We start from the raw sequence: 24,501 nt of genomic DNA on the forward strand, positions 1-24,501 counted from the left end.
AAAATGTTATTGCCATATTGATTTGCAAGAATAGAAAGAAAATGAAGGGGCATGAGAAGGAAAAGAAATGAAACTTTTCTCATCCAGGGATCCAGCTTGCTTTTCCTATTGTCAGGAAACTTTGAACACCTCTGATAAAGCCAAAATTACTACAGAGGAGATATCTCAAAATGTTAAAGGAAATAATGATGTTTACTTAGGTCCAAAATTATTTATAACCATGAGTCTTAACACATTTTGTGAGGGTTAAGTTTCAATTACTGTGCTTAAAAGATTTTTAAAACAGAAATGCCTCTAACCTTTAAGCCCCTCTTGCTCGAGGACAGATAACTTCCTTGAATGCTGGGGGCTGTTCATGTAAGATTACAAGCCCAGTGTTTTCAGTTCTGTAAACAGGGTTGGTTGCCCTAATTGTACAGACTATGCTGTATCACATGTAGGTGGGAGGTACGTAGGCAAGAAACACGTCAGGATGTATGCTTGCCCATGATTGGATGAAGGCAGGAAGTACATAACCTTGTGAGATTTGCCATCATGAGCCTCTGACTAGTGTAATCTCCCCACCATACTTTGGGAATCTAAGGTATGGACCTGGCCAATGTCCATCATCCCAGCCAGTATTTAATAAAGTTTGCTTCAAATTTGGCTCAAAAATTGTGGTAGTGGTCTTATTCTCTGCTTGGTGGGATTAACAGTTTCATTTGCAAATCTAAATCATATCTCTTATAAATCCACTTTACAACTTTAGTTTTTAATGAAAGGAAATTCTTTAATTCTTGAAACTTTTAAATCTTACTCTTTGAGCAATGTGACTTAAAGATAACTCACAGGATTCTTACATAACCATTGTAAAGATACCTAATCATAACACTTTTTGAAAATCCTCTACCAACAGCTGGGCATGACCCATGCTTTCTTGGAGTTTTTATTAACCCCTGTGCTTAAAGTCTATACTAAAAAATGCATTTTAATAAACTCACAACCTTGGAATGGATTTTCCAGAATCACCCCCTAACATTTTGAATTTTATGCCATGGGGCAGCCAGCATCCATGATCAAATAGGATCAAGCCAACACAAGAATTTGCCTTTACCTGTGTATAATGTGAGTTTCTTCCTGGCTAGACTTGCTGTTCGGGGAGACCCACTGTTTTAGAGCCTATACCCTCAATCAGCATGTGTTTGCCTGCTATATCGGGAGTCAGGGTAATTTTGGAGATACCTTACTCAGGACTAAGCTTCGTGCAAGGCCAGGAACAAAAAGTTGCCTTGATTTGCAATGATCAAGCTTTGTTCTTCTTTTTTTCTTCCATAAAAGGGTATATTGCCTCTTTTGTTGGATCTTGTGTTTCTTCTTGGCATGATCAGAAGGGAACCCAAAAGTAAAAACTGCCTATTTTGACAGGACATGCTAAAGGCACAAGGAAAACAACTTCCCTTCAAGAAACCAGTTGATATACTGTGTAAATTGTCTCAGAAACCAAAGAAACCCAACTTGGACATATGGTATTAACTTCTTAGTCTAATACAAGATATGTAATGACTGTATTACATGACAACAGGAACACCTAGGAACCATGATTACAGTCTACCTTTAAATAACAACAACAAAAATAAACAAAAAATGAGCACCCAACTTAGCTTACTACAGATACAGCAGCAGTACATGTGCAACAGGGAAAGTAACCCTGAAGTATGAAGCCTCAAAACAGCAAAGTAAGGAAACTGAGGAGACAGAAAAGAGCAAGGGATTCCATGGTCTAAATCCAAGGGTGTCCACATACCTTACCATCAGGGGTAACTAAAAATACCAAGTCATTGGATCTTGTTGGCTTTCTCTGTGACTCCTGAGTCATCTGCAACAAGGGCCCATGAAGAATGAGTGCACATGCCCACAGTCAGCACTGTTGCTTTTGTACCACATGGAGAAACCGAGGAGGAGAAAGCAGCCTTGTGTGTACATCTACCCTCTTAGATGATCAAATGCATAGGGACCACGGTTTAAGGCCTATGTCAGTAGTTCTCAATCTGTGGGTTGAGATATGCAAACCTTTTGGTTACACATCAGATGTCCTGTGTAGCATACTTACACTGCAATTCAAAGCAGTAGCAAAATTACAGATATGAAGCAGCAATGAAATAATTTTATGGTTGGGGAGTCACTACAACATGAGGAACTGGATTAAGAGGTCACAGCATTAGGAAGGTTGAGAACCACTGACTAAGTGCTGGTGTTACAAGGAGCTCAACAGAGATGACCAGACAGTTTGTAGCCAATTGAGTCTTTATTCCAGCTGGCTAGGACTACACTCATGTATTCAAGACCTAAATATAGTCTGAAGTGTTTAGGATACAGGGTTTTTGAAAGCAAAAACCACTTCCTGGTATCTTGCTTGGCAGCTACAAGGGAAAGTTTCGGGAAAGGAAGCAGTTTAACAGAAGCTAAGATAAACAGCTATCTGGAGAGGATGGTAACAGAAGATAAGTTAGTTGGAGCATCTTGACCTGTGGTTCCTAGAATCGAGTTGGGTAATTTCTCACAGGATTCTCCATCAAGATCAAATTTTAGTAAATCTAAAATGGTCTCAGCAATACAAGATGAAGGAACCTCTGCACTGTCTTACCTGTCACACTGTCATCCTCTATTTTGGCCAGGACCTGCAGGCCTAACAATGTCAAGATGCTTTGTTTTCCTTTCTTCCCCTAAACATGATGATCCAAGGTCTCCTCAGAACTGAGGGAATAGCAGTGATGAACAAAAGAAGTGGGAGTCAAGAATCTTGGAATATGCTCACCTGTTCTGTCCTCAGAACTTTAAGATTCCATCTGGGTTTCCATGTTAAAGGAAACTTTGGGAAAGCCCCATGTTGGATGCTTGATGTTACTGGGGAAACTGGGGTTCCCTTTCATAGGCTCTTAGTTTGTTAATAAAAGGATTTAAAATATGGTCTCAGAAGGAAGTTTGGGGACAATTTTAGTAGTTTAAGAAAAACAGAGAATGGAGGTCAGCACCATTGTTTTGTTCAGTAATTAAATTTCTGGTATTCTCTTAGCTTTTATAACCAAAATAGGTACTTAACTTGCTTCTCTGGTAAGCTTGACTAATGAAATGAATTTCATAGACACCTCTGGTGACCAGTTGTTGGGGGAGCTAGAGAGGCATCAGAAGTTGACACACCAGTGACTGTTACTGGACTTAGTGTCACAGCCTGTGCCCTACCAAGCCATATTTGGTTACCTGTCCTTGATAAGACAATTAAAAAATCCAAATCAATAGTGAAAGGAGATTTTTACTCAATGTAGCCATAGAAGGAAGAGGGCAAAGATACACTGACACCCTAACAGCATCTTCTGGGTCCTCAAGTGAGGTTAAATAGTCCTGGGCCCATCATTGTTTTTGTTCTACCCACCTGCAAGTTGAAAACATTTCTAGGAGAAAAGTTTCCTTTCTGTCTGACTCAGGCTTTAGGCTTTCTCCCAACAATACTTTTTTTTTTTTTTTTTCTGGAGAAATTCCAATTCCCTAAGACCCATCTTTTCAATAGTGAGATATACAAACTGAGGAGAGCAAGTGTCACTTCTGAATATCTTCATTTCTGTCAAGCCAGTTACACAGTGAGATGGCAAAAGAATATAGAACTGGTGTCATCAGTTAGCTTCCCCTTAATCACTCTTTACTGGACAAGGTCTGTGACTGAGCATGTGGCTTTTCTGGAGGTTTGTTCTATTATTAACACTCATCTCCATGCAAAGGTCTACAAGAAGTTTCCTTAAGGTGTTTTCTACCTTTAGTTTCTTCAGTTTTGCTGTGCCTAACCTTTAGACGTGGTTTGGCCAAATTTCCAACCTGAGTTATTAACAATACACCTGCTTTTTTTTTTTATTAGTTCAAATTAGGAACAAGCTTGTTTCACATGTTGATCCCTTCTCCCTCTCCCTCCCCTCACCCCTATCCCTCTTCCCCAACTCCCAACCTACCCCCCTCCCCATCTACCCACCACTCCCCAGGCAGGGTAGGGCCCTCCACTGGGGCTCTGCAACATCCACCAAATCTTCCTGAGCTGGTCCTGGGCCCTTCCCCATGTGTCCAGGGCCAGAGTGTAACACTGCACGTGGGATGGGCTCTCAAAGTCCCTTCTTGCACCAGGGAAAAATACTAATCCACTACCAGGGGCCCCCTGAGTGCAGAGGCCTCCTCATTGACATCCATGTTCAGGTGTCTGGATCAGTCCTGTACTGGCCTCCCAGACAGCATCTGGGGTCGTTGTGCTCCCCCTTGTTTAGGCCAGCTGTTCCTGTGGGTTTCTCCAACCTGGTACCGACTCCTTCGATCTTCATTCCTTCCTCTCTTCAACTAAGTTCCAGAGTTCAGTTCAGAGTATATCTGTGGATGTCTGCCTCTGCTTCCATCAGCTACTGGATGAGGGCTCTAGGATGGCATAAAAAGTAGCCATCAATCTCATTTTAGGGGAAGGGCGTTTTATCCTCTCCACCATTACTTGGATTGTCAGTTCGTGTCATCCTTGTAGGTCTCTGGAAATCTCCCTAGTGCCATATCTCTCCTCGGACCTATAATGGCTCCCTCTAATATGGTATCTCTCATCCTGCTCTCTCTCCTCTATTTATCCCCCAACTCAATATTTCTGCCCCTCCATTTACTCTCCTCCACTCTTCTTCTCCTGCTCTCAATCTGGTAGCTCCCTCTCCCCTACCTCATACTTCCAATTAGCTCAGGAGTTCCTGCCTCTTCCCATTCCTGAAGTCCATTCCTTTATCCCTTAGAGTCCTTCATGTTTCCTAGTTCCTTTGGTGAAGAGGATTATAGGCTGGTATTCCTTTGCTCTATGTCTAAAATTCATATATGAGTGAGTACATACCATGTTTGTCTTTTTGTGACTGGGTTACCTCACTCAGGATGATTTCTTCTAGTTCCATCCATTTGCCTGCGAATTTCAAGATTCCATTGTTTTTTTCTGCTGAGTAGTACTCCATTGTATAAATGTACCACATTTTCTCTATCCATTCTTCAGTTGAGGGGCATCTAGGTTGCTTCCAGGTTCTGGCTATTATAAACAATGCTGCAATGAACACGGTTGAACATATGTCTTTGTTGTATGAACGTGCATTATTTGGGTATATACCCAAGAGAGGAATGGCTGGATCTTGAGGTAGACTGATTCACATTTTTTCTGAGCAACCGCCATATTGATTTCCAGAGTGGTCTTACAAGTTCGCATTCCCACCAGCAATGGAGGAGTGTCCCTTTTTCTCCACATCCTCTCCAGCATAGATTGTCATTGGTATTTTTTATTTTAGCCATTCTGACAGGTGTGAGGTGGTATCTCAGAGTTGTTTTGAGTTGTATTTCTCTGATGGCCAAGGATTTTGAGCACTTAAGTGTCTTTCAGCCATTTCATATTCCTCTGTTTAGAATTCTCTATTTAGTTCTGCACCCCACTTTTTAATTTCATTGTTTGGTGTTTTGGTGGCTAGCTTCTTGAGATCCTTGTATATTTTGGAAATCAGCCCTCTGTCAGATGTGGGGTCAGTGAAGATCTTTTCCCATTCTGTGGGCGGTCGTTTTGTCTTACTGTTTCCTTTGCCTTGCAGAAGCTTCTCAGTTTCAGAAGGTCCCATTTATTAATTGCAGACCTCAGTGTCTGTGCTACTGACTCCTACACCTACTTTTGAATATTTATTTATTCAGGTACACTAATTACTGAAGTATTATTTTAGATTGTATGATTCTTTTTAGCATGCCTACACACGTACTAGTGTTTTCCACAAGTGTACATTTATACCTTATATAACATTTATACCTTATGAATACATAAGCATAAAGGATTACATACATGCACAAAAGGATTAAATAGAGTGTAATGATAAAAAATGAGCATCTTTGTACTCACCATCGGAAAAGAACAATATCTAATGGCTCTGAAACCTCTGGTGACCTTTTCCCTGTAACTTTTTTTTTGATAATTTTAATTATCTTTTTATTTGCATTAACATATTTTTTCCTTTTTAAATTTTTAATTAGAAACAAGCTTGTTTTACAAGTCAATTCAAGTACCCTCTCCCTCCCCTCCTCCCCTGCTCCCACAGACCCCCTATCCCATCCCCATTCTGCTCCCCAGGGAGGGTGAGGCCTTCCATGGGGTATCTTCAGAGTCTGTCATAGGTCTAGGCCCTCCCCTATGCATCTAGGCTGAGAGTATCCCTCTTTGTGGAGTGGGCTCCCAAAGTTCATTCCTGTACTAGGGATAAATACCTATCCACATACTTCCCTGGAAGTACCAGAGGCTCCATAGATTAACTGGATCTCCAAACTGACAACCTCATTCACGGGGTCTGGAAAAGTCTTATGCTGGTTTCCCAGCTATCAGTCTGGGGTCCATGATCTCCACCTTGTTCAGGTCAGCTGTTTCTGTGGGTTTCTCCAGCCTGGTCTTGACCCCTTTGCTCATCACTCCTCCCCCTTCTCTGCAACTAGATTCCAGAGTTCAGCTCAGTATTTAGCTGTGGGTGTGTCTGCTTCTGCTTCCATCAGCTACTGGATAAAGGCTCTAGATGGCATATAAGGTAGTCATCAACCTCATTATTGGAGAAGGGCATTTAATGTAGCCTCACGAATATTGCTTAGATTGTTAGTTGGGGTCAACCTTGCATATCTCTGGACATTTCCCTAGTGCCAGAATTCTCTTTAAACCTATAATGGCTCTTTCTATTAGGGTATCTCTTTTCTTGCTCTCCTCTATTCTTCCTGACTAAATCTTCCTGCTCTCTTGTCCTCCTCTCCTCTTCTCTTTCTCCTAACTCCCTCTCCTCTCCCCCCATGCTCCCAATTTGACTCAGGAGATCTTGTCCCTTTCTGCTTCACTAGGGGAACCATGTATGTCTCTCTTAGGGTCCTCCTTGTTTCCTAGCTTCTCTGGCGGTGTGGATTGTAGGCTGGTAATCCTTTGCTCTATGTCTAAAATCCATATATGAGTGAATATATAGCATGTTTGTCTTTCTGTGACTGGGTTACCTCACTCAGGATGGTTTCTTCTAGTTCTATCAATTTTCCTGAGAATTTCAGGATTCCATTGTTTTTTTTTTTCCCACTGAGTAGTACTCCATTGTGTAAATGTACCACATTTTCTTCAACCATTCTTCAGTTGAGGGGCATCTATCTAGGTTGCTTCCAGGTTCTGGCTATTACAAATAATGCTGCACACTTGTAAGAGTGTGCAACTTTTGGGTATATGCCTAAGAGTGGAATTGCTGGATCTTGTGATTCCCATTTTCTTGAGGAATCTCCATACTGGTTCCAAAGTGGCTGTACAAGTTGGCACTCCCACCAGTATTTTTATGCATTTTAATTTTTTACAAGTACTATATATAAAAAACATATGGTAACTGTGAAACAGAATGAGCATATACATGTTAACACACTAGTAAGTGAGAAAAAGATATGAAACAACTAGCTATAGACTGAAGCCATTATTGTTGACTTTATTACAATAGTTACAAACAATATTTTTGTGGTATACAATCATCACAATTACTCAAATTATATACAAATAGGTATTTATACAAGTCTACATAAAAAATTAAACACCCCCCAATCACATTATCAACAAGATTTTTTCTCAAAGTTATGGCCAGTAACAAAAAAATTCACAGTTACTCTTCAAATATTTTAAATGCAGTAATCATATTGCACATAAAACAATCATAAATTTTATGCATATATTTTAATGTAGTTTTCCACAAAATTTACATTTTCATGCAATACTTTACTGTATACAGAATGGTAGAACTAGAATAAACAGATTAACTTACAAACTGTTACAATGGCCACAAAATTAGAATTATTTTAAAGTAATACTTAAAAGTTATGCTGAAAAAAAAATCCAGTGTAATAAAACTTAACGGATATAATCAGGTTTTTCACAGATTAAGCTACTATTCTAGTGTTCTTCTTTGTCTTTTCCTTTCTTTTCCTTTTCATCCTGCAGTGCAGTGCCAAGTTTTTTTATGAGAACGGACAGCACCTTGTCCAGGGGATCCATCACTCCTCTCTGAAGCCATTTGGGAATAGTAGTCCTGGCATGGTGAAAGCCCAATTTTTGAAGAATATAATCAACACCTACTGGATCAATCTTTCTTCCAGTCCAAGAAATTAATCTAAAATAGTAATTAGAAATGGTCATTGTCAAGGTATATTATGTATCTGCATAGTCCTGGAGGTAGGTCCATGAATATTACTGCACTCCCTTAATAGAGTCTGGGTAAACCACTTCAGCAGTGTATTTGAATACATGAGTCTAAAAGCCTTAGATTCACTGTAATTGTTTTCTGAAAATAATTTATTGGTGATGATAACTCTCTGACATATTATATACATTGATAATAATAATGGAATTCCAGTGTGATTAATTTATTTTGGGCCTGTTACAAGGTCATTTTAAATATTTTAAATGACAACTGTTTAAAAGATTCCATAAGCTGTAGTTGTAATAAGGCAAAAGCTAAGATTCACTGAGTGCTATGTGCTGAACATGAAAGGAGAACATTTTCTCCTTGATCTTGACATTTCCTTTCATGTGGAAGATAGGTTATTGGTGACTTACTTCTTGGAATTTCTGTCTATACTGAAGATTTAGCTGATTAGCAAGTTAACAGAGGAAGTGAGTAGTGTGTAAATGTAAAGTACTTCCTTTTTTTGGGGGGGGAGGTGGGACACTACTCATTTTGGTCTGTTCTTGCCTCATTTCAAGGGCTTGAAACAGGTTAGCCCCAGGCGCTGAGTGCTACCTGTGGCTAGGTGAGTACACAGGTGGGTATTACCATTTTTTTTTTTAATTACATGAGAAAACTAAAGAAGGAAAAGAAGGAAGGTCTTTGGGCTTAATTATTGAACTACTCAGAGGTAAAGCCAAGCTTGGAGCCAGAGCTGGTAATAATATTCTTTGGCATTCTACACTATTCATTGTTTAGTCATGAGTTTGCTGAAAATGGAATATAGTAAATGTTGTAGAATATTATTTTAAGGTGTGTTACATTTGTTTATGCTATGGAATATTTGTTTAATGATGCAAAGATGTGTTGCATTCCTTTATGTTGCATTTGTTTAATTCTGTGAAGCTGTGTTACCGTGCCTGTCTAATTGATCTAATAAAGAGCTGAACTGCCAATACCAAGGCAGGAGAATGGATAAGAGGGGCTAGCAGGCAGAGAAAATAAATAGAAAAAGAGGGAAGCAGCAAGAGAACAAGGAGAGGAAGATGCTATGGGCCAGCCACACAGTGTAGCCAGCCTCAGAGTAAGAGTGAAAGGAAGATATACAGAAGCAAAAAAAGGAGAAAGCCCAAGACAAAAGGTAGATGGGATAAGTTAAGTTAAGGAAATCTGGCTAGAAAGAAGGCAAGCTAAAGCTGGGCATTTATAAGTAATAATAAGCCTCCTTGTGTGATTTATTTGGGAGGTGGCTGTGATCCCCCCAAACAGTAAAGAACAAAGAGCCAAAGAATAAGAGAACAACCAATAACAAGTGACATTTTTTTTTGAATTAGAAACAAGATTTTTTTACATGACAATCCTAGATCCCTTCTCCCTCCCGTCCTCCCCTACCACCCTCCCCACCCAACTAAAACCCTACCTATCACATATCCTTTCTGTTCCCCCTGGATGGTGAGGCCTTCCATAGAGTGTCATCAGAGTCTATCATATACTTTGGGATAGGGCCTAGGCCCACCGCCATGTGTCTTGGCTCAGAGAGTATTCCTCAATGTGGAATGGGCTCCCAAAGTCCACACCTATGTAGGGATAAGTACTGAACTACTACAGGAGGTCCCAGAAATTTCGGGGGTTTCCTCACTGAAACCCATGTTCCTGGGGTCTGGATCAGTCCCATGCTGGTATCCCAGCTATCAGTCCGGGGAGCAAGAGCTCCCCGATGTTCAGGTCAGCTGAACAAGCAACTTTTTATATTCACATGAAACTTCATTTATAGTCAATTTAAATACACTCTAAAGCACTTAATTCCATTATAATTTAGATTTACAAATCTAAAATATATCTTCCAAATACTTTACTCACACTGACCCAATAGCAATGTTAAGATTGCTCATAATGAAGTGTTCTGTTGATTTGGTTATGGCAAATGTTATTGAATATATATTACCAACAAGCCACAGCTGTACAAGACAAAATTCTGTTGTTTTGGAGTTATTTTGTGGTACAAATATGTCTGAACAATAATTTAATTTAAATAAATATATCATATTGCAGAATATTGGGCTGGAGTCCATTTTTGGGTACCATCCAAGGATTTGGAAAAGTTACAATTTGAATAATAAAGTAAATGAAAAACAATAGAAAGGATGTTAGTCAAACAACATACAAAGCAGGTACCACTAATTATAATAACCATTGTAATTAAAATTAGAAAATGCTTTTGAAGATTTGATATGATTTGAGGATTTGATACTTGGTTATGTTATGACTATGGAAAAAAGTGACCCATTAAAAGAAACTATTATTGGCTAGCATTAAATTTAGCATTGTAGGCATGGTTTTATATTGTTTAGCATGCAAAAAGATCCTGTGATACCATGCAACTGTTATAATATCCAGTAGGAAACTCTGACGGCTACTTATTAATGATGTATGATTACTGTACTGGGTGGTTTTGTGTGTCAACTTGACACAAGCTAGTGTCATCAGAGAGGAAGGCGCCTCAGCTGAGGAAATGCCTCCATGAGATCCAGCTGAAGGCATTTTCTCAATTAGTGATCTGTGGGGAGGGCCTAGCCCACAGTGGGCGGTACCATCCCTGCTGCTACTGGTCTTGGGCTCTGTAAGAAGGTGGGCTGAGCAAGCCATGTGAAGCAAGCCAGTAAGTAGCTCCCCTCCACGGCCTCTGTATCAAATCCTGCCTCCAGACAGGATCCTGCAATGTTTGAATTCTTGTTCTGACTTCTGTGGTGATACCTTTTTTGTACAAATAAAGTGTGTCTGAAGATCAGAGAGAGGTTGGAGCTTGCCACTAGCTAACTACAGAGGCCAAGCAATGGTGGTATATGCCTTTAACCCCAGTACCAGGGAGGTGGAGACAGGAAGTGAGATGGCCTTCTCTTTCCTACTTAAGTTGCTGCTTGTTGGGTGTGGTCACAGCAATGGGAAAAATGACCAATACATAAAATTAGTACTGAGAATGGGGTTGCTGCTGTGATAATCTTTACCATGTGTTTTTTGGGCCTTTGGAACTGATTTACTAGAGGATGTGGAAAAGTTTGGAACTTTGGGCTAAAAAAGCCCTTCAATGCTACAGAGTTTAATGGATGGAAGTGTAGAAATTGAGGATCTCCCCCACCCCCAAAGGGAGGGCAGAGAAGTCTAGCTCATGAGGGGGGTGACTGTTGGGAACTGGGCTAGAGGCTATTCCTATAGTCTATTGGCTACATTCTGTCTATGTTGAGTGGGTCTGAATTAAAAAGTAATGGGCTAATCTGTTTCATGGAAGAAATATTATAGAAGAATAGTATTCAGGTTACTCTTACCAGGTGTATAGTAAGAGTGAGCAACAAATGGAGAAGAAAAATCTGCAGTTTGATAGAGAAACAAGTTTAAAATTGTTTTAATTAAAATTAAATGTTTAAATTAAAATTAAGACCAGTGCTAAGAAAGTGGCTGCTGGGTCGTGGTGGTGCATGCCTTTAATCCCAGCACTCGGGAGGCAGAGGCAAGCGGACCTCTGTGAGTTCGAGACCAGCCTGGACACAGGGGAGAGAGGAGAGAGAGGGGAGAGGAGAGAGAGAGAGGAGAGGAGAGGAGAGGAGAGGAGAAAGAGAGGAGAAAGAGAGGAGAGGAGAGAGGAGAGGAGAGAGGAGAGAGAGTGGAGGAGAGGGGAGAGCGAGGGGAGGAGAGGGGAGAGAGAGGGGAGGAGAGGGGAGAGAGAGAGGAGGAGAGGGAGGGGAGGGGAGGGGAAGGGGAAAGGAGAGGAGGAGGAGGAGAGAGAGAGAGAGAGAGAGAGAGAGAGAGAGAGAGAGAGAGAGAGAGAGATTGAGAGATTCTTTAACACTGTTAAAGAAACTCTTTTGGAGCAATTAGAAAGACCTTACCCATCACAAGTTCCAACTTAAGAAAATGCAAATTCATTTGTAAGGAGAAAGCTTCAACTGAGAATGTTGCCAAAGGGGTTCCCTAATGAGAGAACAACTGCCTAGGATGTTTCTCCAAGGACCAGCACATAGAGGTTGATTCCTGTCTGATGGAGAATGTACTTCTGTGTATGTTTCTCTTATTGAATAATGAATAAAACACCGATTGGCTGATTGGTCAGACAGGAAGTGACTTAACTGGGCAGAATCAGGACATAAACAGAGACAAACAAGAAATCGCTCTCTTCTCTGCCCCCCCGCCCGAAAAAAAAAACCCACATAGATGTTATATTAGTTACAAAGCTGTTGGTTGTTGGCTTGGGTTTCCATTGGCTAGCTCTGTCTTAATTATTAACCCATAACTATAAATCTAAGTATTTCCATGTGGTCTTATCTTACCGGGGAATGCCGGACTTGCAACTCCTTTGCCTACCACATGATAACTGCTCCGTCTGACCAATCAGTGTTTTACTCATTAACCAATAAGAGAAACATATACACAGAAGAACATTCCCCATCACCTGTTCAATGGGGCAGACTACATTTTCAGCTAGCAGCAGTATTTGGCAGCACTGTTTACATGGTATTGTTTTTATAGGCAAAAATGATGCAAGGATGGGGGAATCACAGAAGTTTGTGACAAGGTTCCTGGGGCCACTGAAGCCAGATAACATGTAGCATTATCAGAATCTTCAAAGAATCGCCAAGAGTTTAATGCATGAATCTGTGAAAGTGAAGTGTACATAGGAGAGGAAAGCCTGGATGACAGAGATGCCAGGATCACGGAATGTCTCCTGAGAAAAGCTACAGACATGAAGAACTGACCCAAGAGAGAGGTTATATGTATTGCAGGAGGCAGAGCTGGAAGAATGGAGCCACTGAAGATCTTTGGAAGCTAGGTTTCTGCCCTGTTGTGCTTCAGTACTGCTTTAGCCCAATCTTTCCTTGCTATGCCCCTATTCTTCCATTTGTAACAGGGAAGGTTTTCTCTGTGCCATTATATATTGGAAGTATTAACTTGTTTTTTTTATTGTACAGTGGCTCAGAGTTAAAGAGAGTGCCTTGAATCTCAAAAGAGACTTTGGATTATTAACTAGGGTTGGAGTTATGAACACTTTTGAAGGTGAACAAATGTATTTTTCATTATGGGATGGCTATGAGCCTGTTGCGGATGGAGTAGACATTGTGGTTTGAACATAAACTATGTCCTCCATGGGCTTGGTACCCAGATGGTGGCACTGTTGAAGGTTTTGGAACGAACCTGTAGGAAGTGTGGGTTCCTGGGGGCAGGCTTTGAGATGTTATAGCTTGGTCCCATTTTCTGTCACTTCTCTGGTTCTGATTATGGATACACTGATTAGTTGCCTCATGTTGTGCCACCAGGATGGACTGACTGTATCCCCTCTTAAACTATGAGCTAAAATAAAACCTCCCTTCAGCTTCTTGTCAAGCATTTGGTCACAGAAATTGGAACAACAGTCAGTACAGTAACTTTTGACATGTTGAGGTTTGCACATTCACTTCTTACCTAAGAGTAGGCTCCAGATGCCATGTGTTGCACATAAAATCTCTCCAATCCACAGTGGTGTAAGTGATGCTGTCTTCTCTATCTCTGTCAGAGGAATTATCATCATGTATAATAATTGAACTTTTTTGTCCTGGTCGAGTAGATAGAATCCGAGGTGGAAAAATGGCTACAATGGGGAAAAATTATAAAACCAGAACTTATAAATTTTAAAACATTTTAAGAACCACCATCGGCTCTATCATTTTATATATTACCATGCCAAGCCTCATTTAATTACACCCGTTAAAAGGTATTTTAAAATAAGCTAAGAGAAAACACCAATTTTTAGTATTCCTGAGAAAAGCAAGGTTGTCACTGTGGCAAACTGTTGAGCTCACATATGTGACAGCAGGTGTAGGGCACTGTAATCAACAGAGGTGTATTCCTAAACAATGACTAGCAGTTGGGTATGCTGGTCACATCTATAACCCCAGCTGACTAGGAGACTAAGGAGACAGCCGGTTTCAAGCCAGCCTACAGTTAAGAAAGAACTTGTCTCAAAATAAAAATTTAAAGAAAGGCCAGGGGTTATTAATTCCAAAGTAAAATACTTTTTTACAATATCTTGAGCATGGGAAAAAAGGTTGTAACCTGATGACTTTTAAAAGTTTAGTTGGACTGTTAGCTAATATAGCATAAACTTCATTTGTAGTATGTAATCAGTGCTTTTTATATGTTAATGGCTGTATAGTTATGAAAACAGTGTCAATAAGCAAATTTTTGTATAAAATGTTTTCTTCATGGTGCTGAAGTATGCCTTATAAAAGAAAAGTCTTTTTAAAGTTTTTTTTTTTTGGGGGGGTTGGTTTTTCAAGACCGAGTTTCTCTGTGGATTTGGAGGCTGTTCTGGAACTAGCTCTTGTAGACCAGACTGGTCTTGAACTCACAGAGATCCGCCTGCTTCTGCCTCCCAAGTGCTGGGATTAAAGGCGTGAACCACCACCACCTGGCAAGACCAATACAATATTTTATGAAATGTTAAATGTTTTATATAACATCTAAGAGAAATAAGTGCAGACATGGGCAGACTGGAAATGAAGCCTAAATGTTGGTTTGCACAGAGCAGGGTAACTAGTGGCTACTACACTTCAGTGCTAGGACATGAAGGGTTCATGCTTTGGGTAGGTGCGACACACAGTGCTTTTTGAGATATGTAGGAGCTTGAATTGAGGCTTGATATTACTCTTCCCACCATCACTATAGATTTTACTCTCACTTGATTTTTGGCACATTTTTGATCAACAGTAATGGAAGAGTAGTCCAATCTGTTATGTTAGCTTTGTACTATTTCAACATAGTCTTTTTGATAATCTTTTAGTGTTGATATATCTGCAAGGTAAATTTAGCATTTTATTCATGATAAAATAAAATAGTTTTATAGTATGCCCTGAACAAGTTATTTTTTCCAAGCTACATTTAGTAAGAATCACACGTAAAACTGAGCCAGGTAGAGAGGTGAGGGCTGTGTGTGTGGTGGGGGGGGGAGGGGGTGGGGGATGGGGGTGGGGCAGCAGGCTCTTCCAGCCCACCTTTCCTTCTTTGAGTCCCCTGACTGAGGCCTCCAGACCCTTCCTGCCACCAAATCCCCCAGAGGGACCTAGAGGCAGAACAAAGCATCCAGCATTGGCCGTCATTCCTGTCTTGCCCCTCTACCCTCTGGTAGAAGGGAGGGGGGGAGGACCTGGAGACAGAACAAAGCATCTAGCATCCTTGCCACCATTCCTGTCTTATCCCTCCACCTTCTGGGAGAGGAGAAGATAGACCCTTGAATCCATACCCACTAAGAGAGAGACAGACCCCACCTGTACCTACTGGAAGAAGAGCTGGGAAGATGACAGTATAAGAACTCATTCAACAACAGACTTACTTATATGACACCACCAGAGCCTAGGGATTCTACAACAACAAGACCTGAACATCCCAACACAGATGAAGCAGAAGAGAATGACCTCAAAAACAACTTCATGAAAATGATAGAGGTCCTCAAAGAGGATAATGAAAAAAATCCCTTAAAGAAATGGAAGAAAAAAACAAACCAAAAAAATGCAAGAAATTAACAAATCTTATAAAGAAAGCAAGGAAAGCCAATAAAAAACAATCAAACAGATGAAGGAAACAGTTCAAGACTTGAAAATTGAAATAGAAACAATAAAGAAAACACAAAATGAGGGAATGCTGGAAATAGAAAAGCTGGGTAAACGATCAGGAACTACAGATGCAAGCATAACCAACAGAATATAAGAGATGGAAGAGAGAATCTCAGGCACTGAAGATAAACTAGAGGAAACAGATTCTTTGACAAAAGAAAAATCTTAAATCCAACAAATCCTTAACACAAAATATCCAGGAAATATGGGACACCATGAAAAGACCAAACCTAAGAATAATAGGTATAGAAGAAGGCGGAAAAAACCCAGTTAAAAGGTACAGAAAACATATTCAACAAAATCATAGAAGAAAAACTTTCCCAACCTGAAGAAGGACATACCTATGAAAGTACAAGAAGCTTACCAAACACCAAATAGACTAAACCAAAAAAGTCCCCTGGCCTCATAATAATCAAAACACCAAACATACAGCATAACAAATGAAAAAGGCCAACAAAGGCAGACCTATCAGATTTACACCTGACCTCTCCATGGAAACTCTGAAAGTCACAAGGTCCTGGATAGATGTTCTAGAGACACTAAGAGACCACAGATGGCAGCCCAGACTACTATACCCAGCAAAACTCTCAATCACTATAGATAGAGAAAAGAAGATATTCCATGACAAAACCAAATTTACACAATACATATCCACAAATCCATCCCTATAGAAAGTTGTGGAAGAAAAGCTCCAACCCAATGAAGTTAACTGCACTCACAAAAACATAGGCAATAGATAATTCCACTTTACCAAACACCAGAAAAAAGGGGAAAAATTCACACACAATACCACCACCACCACCAAATCTAAAACAAACAATAATCAACAATCAATAGTCATTAATATCCCTCAATATCAATGGTCTTAACTCACCTATAAAAAGATACAGGCTAACAGAATGGATCCAAAGACAGAATCCATCCTTCTGCTGCATGCAAGAAACACACCTCAACTTCAAAGACATATGTTACCTCAGAGTTAAGGGCTGGGAAAAGATTTTCCAATCAAATAGCCATAAGAAGCAAGCTGGTGTAGCTATACTAATAGCTAACAAATTAGACTTCAAAGTAAAATTAATCAAAAGAGATGAAGAAGGTCATTTCATATTCATCATAGGAAAAATCCATCAAGATGAAGTCTCAATTCTAAACATCTATGCACCAGATACAAAGGCACCCACATTCATAAAAGAAACATTACTAAACCTCAGTCATACATTAAACCCCACACACTTATAGTGGGAGACTTCAACACCCTACTCTCACTACTGGACAGGACTACCAGACAGAAAGTTAACAAAGAAACAAAGGAACTAACAGAAGTTATGACCCAATTGGGATTAACAGAACAATAAATCCAGTTGGGATTTATAGAACATCCCATCCAAACACAAAAGAATATACCTTCTTCTCAGTGCTACATGGAACCTTCTCTAAAACCAACCACATAATTGGCAATAAAGCAAACCTCAACATACACAAAAAATTGGAATAATCCCCTTTACCTTATTGACCACCATGGCTTAAAATTAGAATTCAGCAGCAACATAAATTGCAGAAACCCTACAAACTCATGAAAATTGAACAATGCTCAACTGTATCATTCCTGGATCAAGGAAGAAATAAAAAAAAAATTAGAGAGTTCCTAGAATTCAATGAAAATGAAGGCACAACATATACAAACTTATGGGATACTCTGAAAGCAGTGCTAACAGGAAAGTTCATAGCACTAAGTGCCCACATGAAGAAACTGGAGAATAGCCAACCTAGAGAATTAACAGCACAACTGAAAGCTCTAGAACAAAAAGAGAAGATCAACAAGATAGACAAACCTTTATCCAACCTAACCTAAAGACAGAGAGAGAAAATGCAAATTAACAAAATCAGAAATGAAAATGGGGGACATAACAACTGACTGGGGAAATCCAGAGAATCATCAGGTCATACTTTGAAAACCTGTACTCCAAAAAAATTCGAAAATATAAAGGAAAAGGACAATTTTCTGGATAGATATCACTTACCAAAACTAAATCAAGACAGATAAGCAATTTAAATAGACCTATAACCCCCAATGAAATAAAAGCAGCCATCAAATGTCTCCCAACCAAAAAAAGCCCAGGACCAGATGGCTTCAGTGAAGAATTCCACCAGAAATTCAAAGAAGAGCTAATACCAATAATCCTCAAATTGTTTCACACAATAGAAGCAGAAGGATCACTGCCAAACTCGTTTTATGAGACTCCACTTACCTTGATACCCAAACCAAACACACACACACAACTAAGATAGAGAACCACAGACCAATATCCATCATGAACATTGATGCAAAAATACTCAATAATATACTGGCAAATCTAATCCAAGAACACATCAGAAAAATCATCCACCATGATCAAGTAGGCTTCAACCCAGAGATGCAGGTATGGTTCAACATATAAAAATCCATCAATGTAATCCACCACATAAACAAATGGAAAAAGAAAAGCTACATGATCATCTCACTAGATGCTGAAAAAGCCTTTGGCAAAGTTCAACACCCCTAAATGATAAAGGTCTTGGAGAGATCAGAGATAACAAGAACATCCCTAAACATAAGAAAGGCAACATATAGCAAACCGACAGCCAACATCAAACTAAATGGACAGAAACTCAATGCAATTCCTCTAAAATCGGGGACATGACAAGGTTGTCCCCTCTCTCTATATCTTTTCAATATTGTACTTGAAGTTCTTGCTAGAGCAATAAGACAACAAAGGGGGATCAAGGAGACACAAATTGGAAAGGAAGAAGTCAAACTTCCACTATTTGCAGATGATATGATAGTCTACATAAGTGACCTGAAGAATTCTACCAGGGAACTCCTACAGCTGATAAACAACTTTAGTAAAGTGTCAGGATACAAGATTAACTAAAAAAAAAAAAAATCAGTAGCCCTACTATATTTAGACAATAAATGGACTGAGAAAGAAATCAGAGAAACATCCCCCTTTATAATAGCCACAAACAACATAAAATATTTTGGGGTAACACTAACCAAACAAGTGAAAGACCTGTATAACAAGAACTTTGAGTTTTTAAAGAAAGAAATTAAAGAAGATACCAGAAAATGGAAAGATCTCCCATGCTCTTGGATAAGCAGGATCAACATAGTAAAAATGGCAATCTTGCCAAAAGTAATTGACAGATTCAATGTAATCCTTATCAAAATCCCAGCACAATTCTACACAGACCTTGAAAGGACAATACTCAACTTTATATGGAGAAACAAAAGACCCAGGATTGCCAAAACAACCCTATACTATAAAGGAACTTATGGAGGCATCACCATCCCTGACTTCCAGATCTATTATAGAGCTATTGTCCTGAAAAACAGCATGGTATTGGCACAAAAATACAAAGGTAGACCAATGGAATCGAGTTTAAAACCCTGATATTAACCCACACATCTACGAACATCTGATTTTTGACAAAGAAGTTAAAAAAACTATACAATGGGAAAAAAGAAAGCATCTTCAGCAAATGGTGCTGGCATAACTGGATACTGGGTTGTAGAAGATTGCAGATAGATCTGTATCTATCGAAATGTACAAAACTTCAGTCCAAATGGATCAAAGACCTCAACATAAATCCAGCCACACTGAACCTCTTAGAAGAGAAAGTGGGAGGTACCCTTGAACAAATTGGCACAGGAGACCACTTCCTGAACATAAGGCCAGTAGCACAGACACTGAGATTGACAATTACTAAATGGCACCTCCTGAAACTGAGAAGCTTCTGTAAGGCAAAATACACAGTCAACAAGACAAAATGGCAGCCCACAGAATGGGAAAAGATTTTTACCAACCCTGCATCTGACAGAGGGCTGGTTTCCAAAATATACAAAGAACTCAAGAAGCTAGTCACCAAAACACCAAATAATTCAATTAAAATGTGGGATACAGGAAGTAAACAGAGAATTCTCAACAGAGGAATCTAAAATGGCTGAAAGACACTTAAGAAATTGTTCAACATTCTTAGCCTTCAGGGAAAAGCAAATCAAAACAACTCTGAGATACCATCTTACATCTGCCCGAATGGCTAAAATGAAAAACACCAAAGACAGTTTATGCTGGAGAGGATGTGGAGAAAGGGGAATGCTTCTCCATTGCTGGTAGGAGTGCAAACTCGCACAGCCACTTTGGAAGTCAGTATGGCGGTTTCTCCGGAAAATGGGAACCAGTCTACCTCAAGATTCAGCCATTCCAGTCTTAGGCATATCCACAAAGGATGCACATTCATCCAACAAGGACATATGTTCAACTATGTTCACAGCAGCATTGTTTGTAATAGCCAGAACCTGGAAGCAACCGAGTGCCCCTCAACCGAGGAATGGATACAGAAAATGTGGTACATTTACACAATGGAGAACTAGTCAGCAGAAAAACAAAAACAAAAACAAAAAAACAAAAACAAAACAGTGGAATCTTGAAATTTACAGGCAAATGGATGGAACTAGAAGAAACCATCCTAAGTGTGGTAAACCAGTCACAGAAAGACAAATATGTTATGCACTCACTCATATATGGATATTAGATATAGAGCAAAGGATTACCAGCGTACAATCCATACCACCAAAGAAGCTAGGAAACAAGGAGGACATAAGAAAGACATACATGGTCCCTCAGTGAAGCAGAAAGGGACAAGGGCCCCTGAACAAATTGGGAGCATAGGTGAAGGGAAGAGTGAAGAAGGAGAAAGAGGAGGGGAGAAGAGGAGTGGGGAGGAGATCATGGGGGATCAGGAAGATTGAATGGGGAGATGAATAGAGGTGAGCAAGAAAAGAGACACATCAATAGAGGGAGCCACTATAGATTTAAAGAGAAATCTGGCACTAGGGAATTGTACAGAGATCCACAAAGATGACCCCAACTAGGAATCTAAGCAGTAGTGGAGAGGCTACCTTAAATGCCCTTCCCCTATAATGAGAATGATGACTACCTTAAATGTCATCCTAGAGCCTTTATCCAGTAGCTGATGGGAGCAGAAGCAGAGATCCACAGCTAAGCACTGAGCCAAACTCCTGGCATCCAGTTTCAGAGGTGGGGGGGGGGCAAGACCATGCTGGGAAAACCCACAGAAACAGCTGACCTGAGCAAGTGGGAACTCATGGACCCAAGTCTGACAGCTGGGGACCAACATAGGACCAAATCAGGCCCCCTGAAACATGGGTGTCAGCTAGGAGCACTGAGCAGTCTATGGGGCCTCTGGCCGTGGAACCAGGATGTATCCTTAGTGCATCAATGGATTTCGGAAGCCCATTTCCCATGGGCCCAATGACTAGACAGATTTTAATGACCTTTCATGGAAGCCTCAACCTCTCTGGGGAGTGGATGGGAGATGGGATGGGGGGGTCAAAGGAGAGCATGGGACGATGGGAGATAGAGGGAACTGTGATTGATATGTAAAATAAGATTGTTTCTAATTTAAATAAAATTTATAAAAAAGTAACTGGGCCAGGCAGTGTAGTCCTGTGAGGCAGGGGGATCAAAAGTTCCAAGGCCTGCCTTGGATGCAGAGTGAGTTCAGGGTCAGCTTGAGCAACTTGGGGATAGCCTACCTCAACACCAATGTCGGCAAAAACGAAAGGTAAAAAGTGGGGTGTGTATATCATTGGTTAAGTGTCTGCCTTCCATGCATGAGGCCCTGAATCCCAGCACTGAGAAAAATAAACACATCTGATATAACCCACCATAACTTCATATTTCAAAAATACACAACAGTTTTGCAATAAATACTGAATGGAACAAATGACCAGTTTAGGGAGGACATTTCTTACCATTTCAAATACCCTTACTTCATCAATAGTGATGGAGGACTACAATACATTGAACCAATTCCATATAGGTTATTAGAGTCATTGTATGTTTCTTAATGAGTCAACATTAATGTGCCAGTAAGGAAACCAATGTTATCTTGCTAATGAAATCAAAACAGGGCCACTAAAGTCTAAGTAATTTATTTATAAAACTAAAATGTTCTCTGCACAGATTTATTTCCTTACAAAATTTACTTTCTCCAACTGTATACTATGCATAAAATAATGCAATTTTATTAGGTAGCTGTTTCTTCAATGATCATCTATAATGCTTAACTACAGACTTTTATATTTTTAGAAACTTCTAAAAATATGTATGTATGTATGTATGTATGTATGTATGTATGTATGTATGGTGTGTGTGTGTGTGTGTGTGTGTGTGTGTGTGTGTACTGGCACGGGCTATATGCTGTTGTGTGCACCGTGACATGGGTGCTAGAATCCAAACTCAGGCCTTCTAGAAGAGAAGCAAGTGCTCTTAACCACTGAACCATCTTTTCAGTCCTTATTTAAAACAAAACAAAACAAAACAAAACAAACACTCCCCCAAAACTCCTTATAAATATAAGTAAGAAACACTTTATGAGTGCCATGGTAGGCCAGTCAGATGTCTCAGCAGGTAAAGGTGCTTGCCACCAAGGCTTATGACCTGAATTTGATTTTCACAAACACCACAGTGGAAGGAAAACTGACTCAGGTAAACTGTCCTCTGATCTCTGTATGTGTGCCATGATACACCCCATCCCCCATAAAACCAAAATAAATAAATGTAAAAAAAATTAAAAAGAATGCAATGTATCTAGCTGATACTCAGGAAATCTGTCACACAGCATTAGTAATTATTATTTTTTTGACATTTGCAGCCCACATGGAAAAAGACATGTTCCATTCATTCTATCACAGAACTCAAAAACATTCTCCATGCTAATCCATTGACACCTGTCTTTCCTGTAACTTGAAAAGAAGAAAATAAAAATATAAAACACACCCTTTTCTTTTTCCTTCAGATATGCTGACACTAGATCATGGAGAAACATGATGAGCTCAGCATCCATAGTCACACAAATGTGGTCAGTAAATTCTGTCACCACACTGCATTCCACCTTGGGTTTCAAGTTGGCATCTGTAATGATAAAGTTCTTTTACAGTATGAAACAAGGCTCCTCCCATTAAAGATGTACACAGATCCATGTAAATGCATCCACTTGAAATGTTAACTGTAAAGAAATGAGCAACTGCTATATGCACATGATTTACAGAATAATGATAACCTATGAAAAATTCCTACAATGTGTCATTGTTCCTTATAATAAAGTCCAATTATAATTCCCAATACTTGGGAGAAAAGGCACAAATAGGCTAAATAATTTACCAGAGGCCATGAATATCTGCTAAGAATATCAATTTGCCTTATATCAACAGATTTATTAAATTAATATACCAAAATAACCTGTGGTAAGAGAGCAGTAGTGATATCTTGCTTGTACAAATAAAGCTTGTATGAAGATCATAGGATGGAGCTTGCCACTAGCTAACCATAGAGGTCTGGAGGTCTGTACAGACAGACAGGAAGTGAGATGACTGGGTGGAAAGAGGAAGTTAGATGCTGGATGAAGACAGGATATTAGTGGGAAGAAACAGGAACTTGCTCTCTATTTCCACTGGGAAGCTAATGAGGTAAAGGTGGCTTTGGCTTTCTCCTTCTCTCTGATCTATCAGCATTTTCCTCTATATCTGTCTCTGGGTTTTTATTATTTAGACCAATTAGGAACTCCATTTACAGTCCAAAGTTTCTTCAGAGTTTTCTTAGTACTGTTAAGACTAGAGAGTCTATTTCCACATACCTTGTAAAGAAGGCTCCTGTGGTTCTTGAACATGAATTGATTTAAATTCAAGCTGCATTCTTGGTAATGCAAAGATAGTCTCTGTTTCATGGTTGTAGCTAGAACCTCCCCTGAATCCACTCAACAAACTAGAATTCTTCACAGTAGTACTGTTCTCCATGTTATTAGCATCAACATTACGAAGTAAGTTTAGTTCTACACACATAAAACAGTAAGGGTTAAGTTAAACCAAAGGGCACTGTCATCATACTGCATTTAAACAATATGGAATGATCCCTAGAGCCTATTATTGACAAAAAGCAAAAACAAAACAAAACATGTTTCTAAAATTGATAATCTGTATTTAGATCCACATAAATAAATGTGGCCTGGGAGTAATAGGTTTAGCTAAGCTGTACAAAGTGTGGCTTTAAAGACACTATAATATATTAAACTCATCACTTTACAAGTTAGAAATAATCATATTCTTAAGAAGAAGTGTGCATGTATACATTATTGCTGTTAGAACCACAATTTTGTAATGTGAAATTTGGATAAACCCAATACCTACTAGTTTTGGTTCCTCCAGTTTTAATGTGAATTATTATCAATTTTAAATCATGTCTGAAGTTGAATTTTATTAAACCCAATGGTCTACATAAATTGAACACTAAATATTATCCTGACCCTGAAATTATTTTTCAGAACATATGACTACACTATAGGTGTGAAGATTATTGATGTAGATTCACAAACAGCTCCCTAGAACATTCTAGTTAAAGACAGAATCTTTTCAACAACAACAAAACAGGACATAGACTTGTAATTTTCTCTCACCCTCTTTTATTCTTTGTTTTGCTTTATGAGAAAGGTTTTTTTGTAAACCTGGTTATCCTGGAACTTGCTCTGTCGAGCAGGCTGTCCTCAAACTCAGAGATCCACCTGCCTCTTGCCTCCCAAGT

General features: G+C 39.5%; 1 protein-coding gene across 10 annotated transcripts in view; it reads right to left on the minus strand.

Annotated features, from left to right (window-relative positions):
- Positions 1-7,469: 7,469 nt before the first annotated feature.
- Positions 7,470-24,501, minus strand: part of LOC100752965 (KIAA1109 ortholog) — a 197,168-nt gene continuing 180,136 nt past the window's right edge. For 8 of the 10 annotated variants that reach the window (XM_035451565.1, XM_035451567.1, XM_027391975.2 and 5 more), the window contains 4 exons: positions 23,561-23,755; positions 22,705-22,839; positions 13,677-13,842; positions 7,470-8,171 (listed from right to left, as the gene is read on the minus strand). In XM_035451565.1, the coding sequence (XP_035307456.1) occupies positions 7,955-8,171; positions 13,677-13,842; positions 22,705-22,839; positions 23,561-23,755 (713 nt within the window). In that variant the 3' untranslated portion in view covers positions 7,470-7,954. Of the gene's footprint in view, positions 8,172-13,676; positions 13,843-22,704; positions 22,934-23,560; positions 23,756-24,501 lie in introns of those variants that run through there. The other 2 variants (XR_004771991.1, XR_004771990.1) reach the window with 2 other exon arrangements.

This window comes from Cricetulus griseus (genome assembly GCF_003668045.3).
Source record: "Cricetulus griseus strain 17A/GY chromosome 1 unlocalized genomic scaffold, alternate assembly CriGri-PICRH-1.0 chr1_0, whole genome shotgun sequence".
Classification (NCBI taxonomy): Eukaryota; Metazoa; Chordata; class Mammalia; order Rodentia; family Cricetidae; genus Cricetulus; species Cricetulus griseus.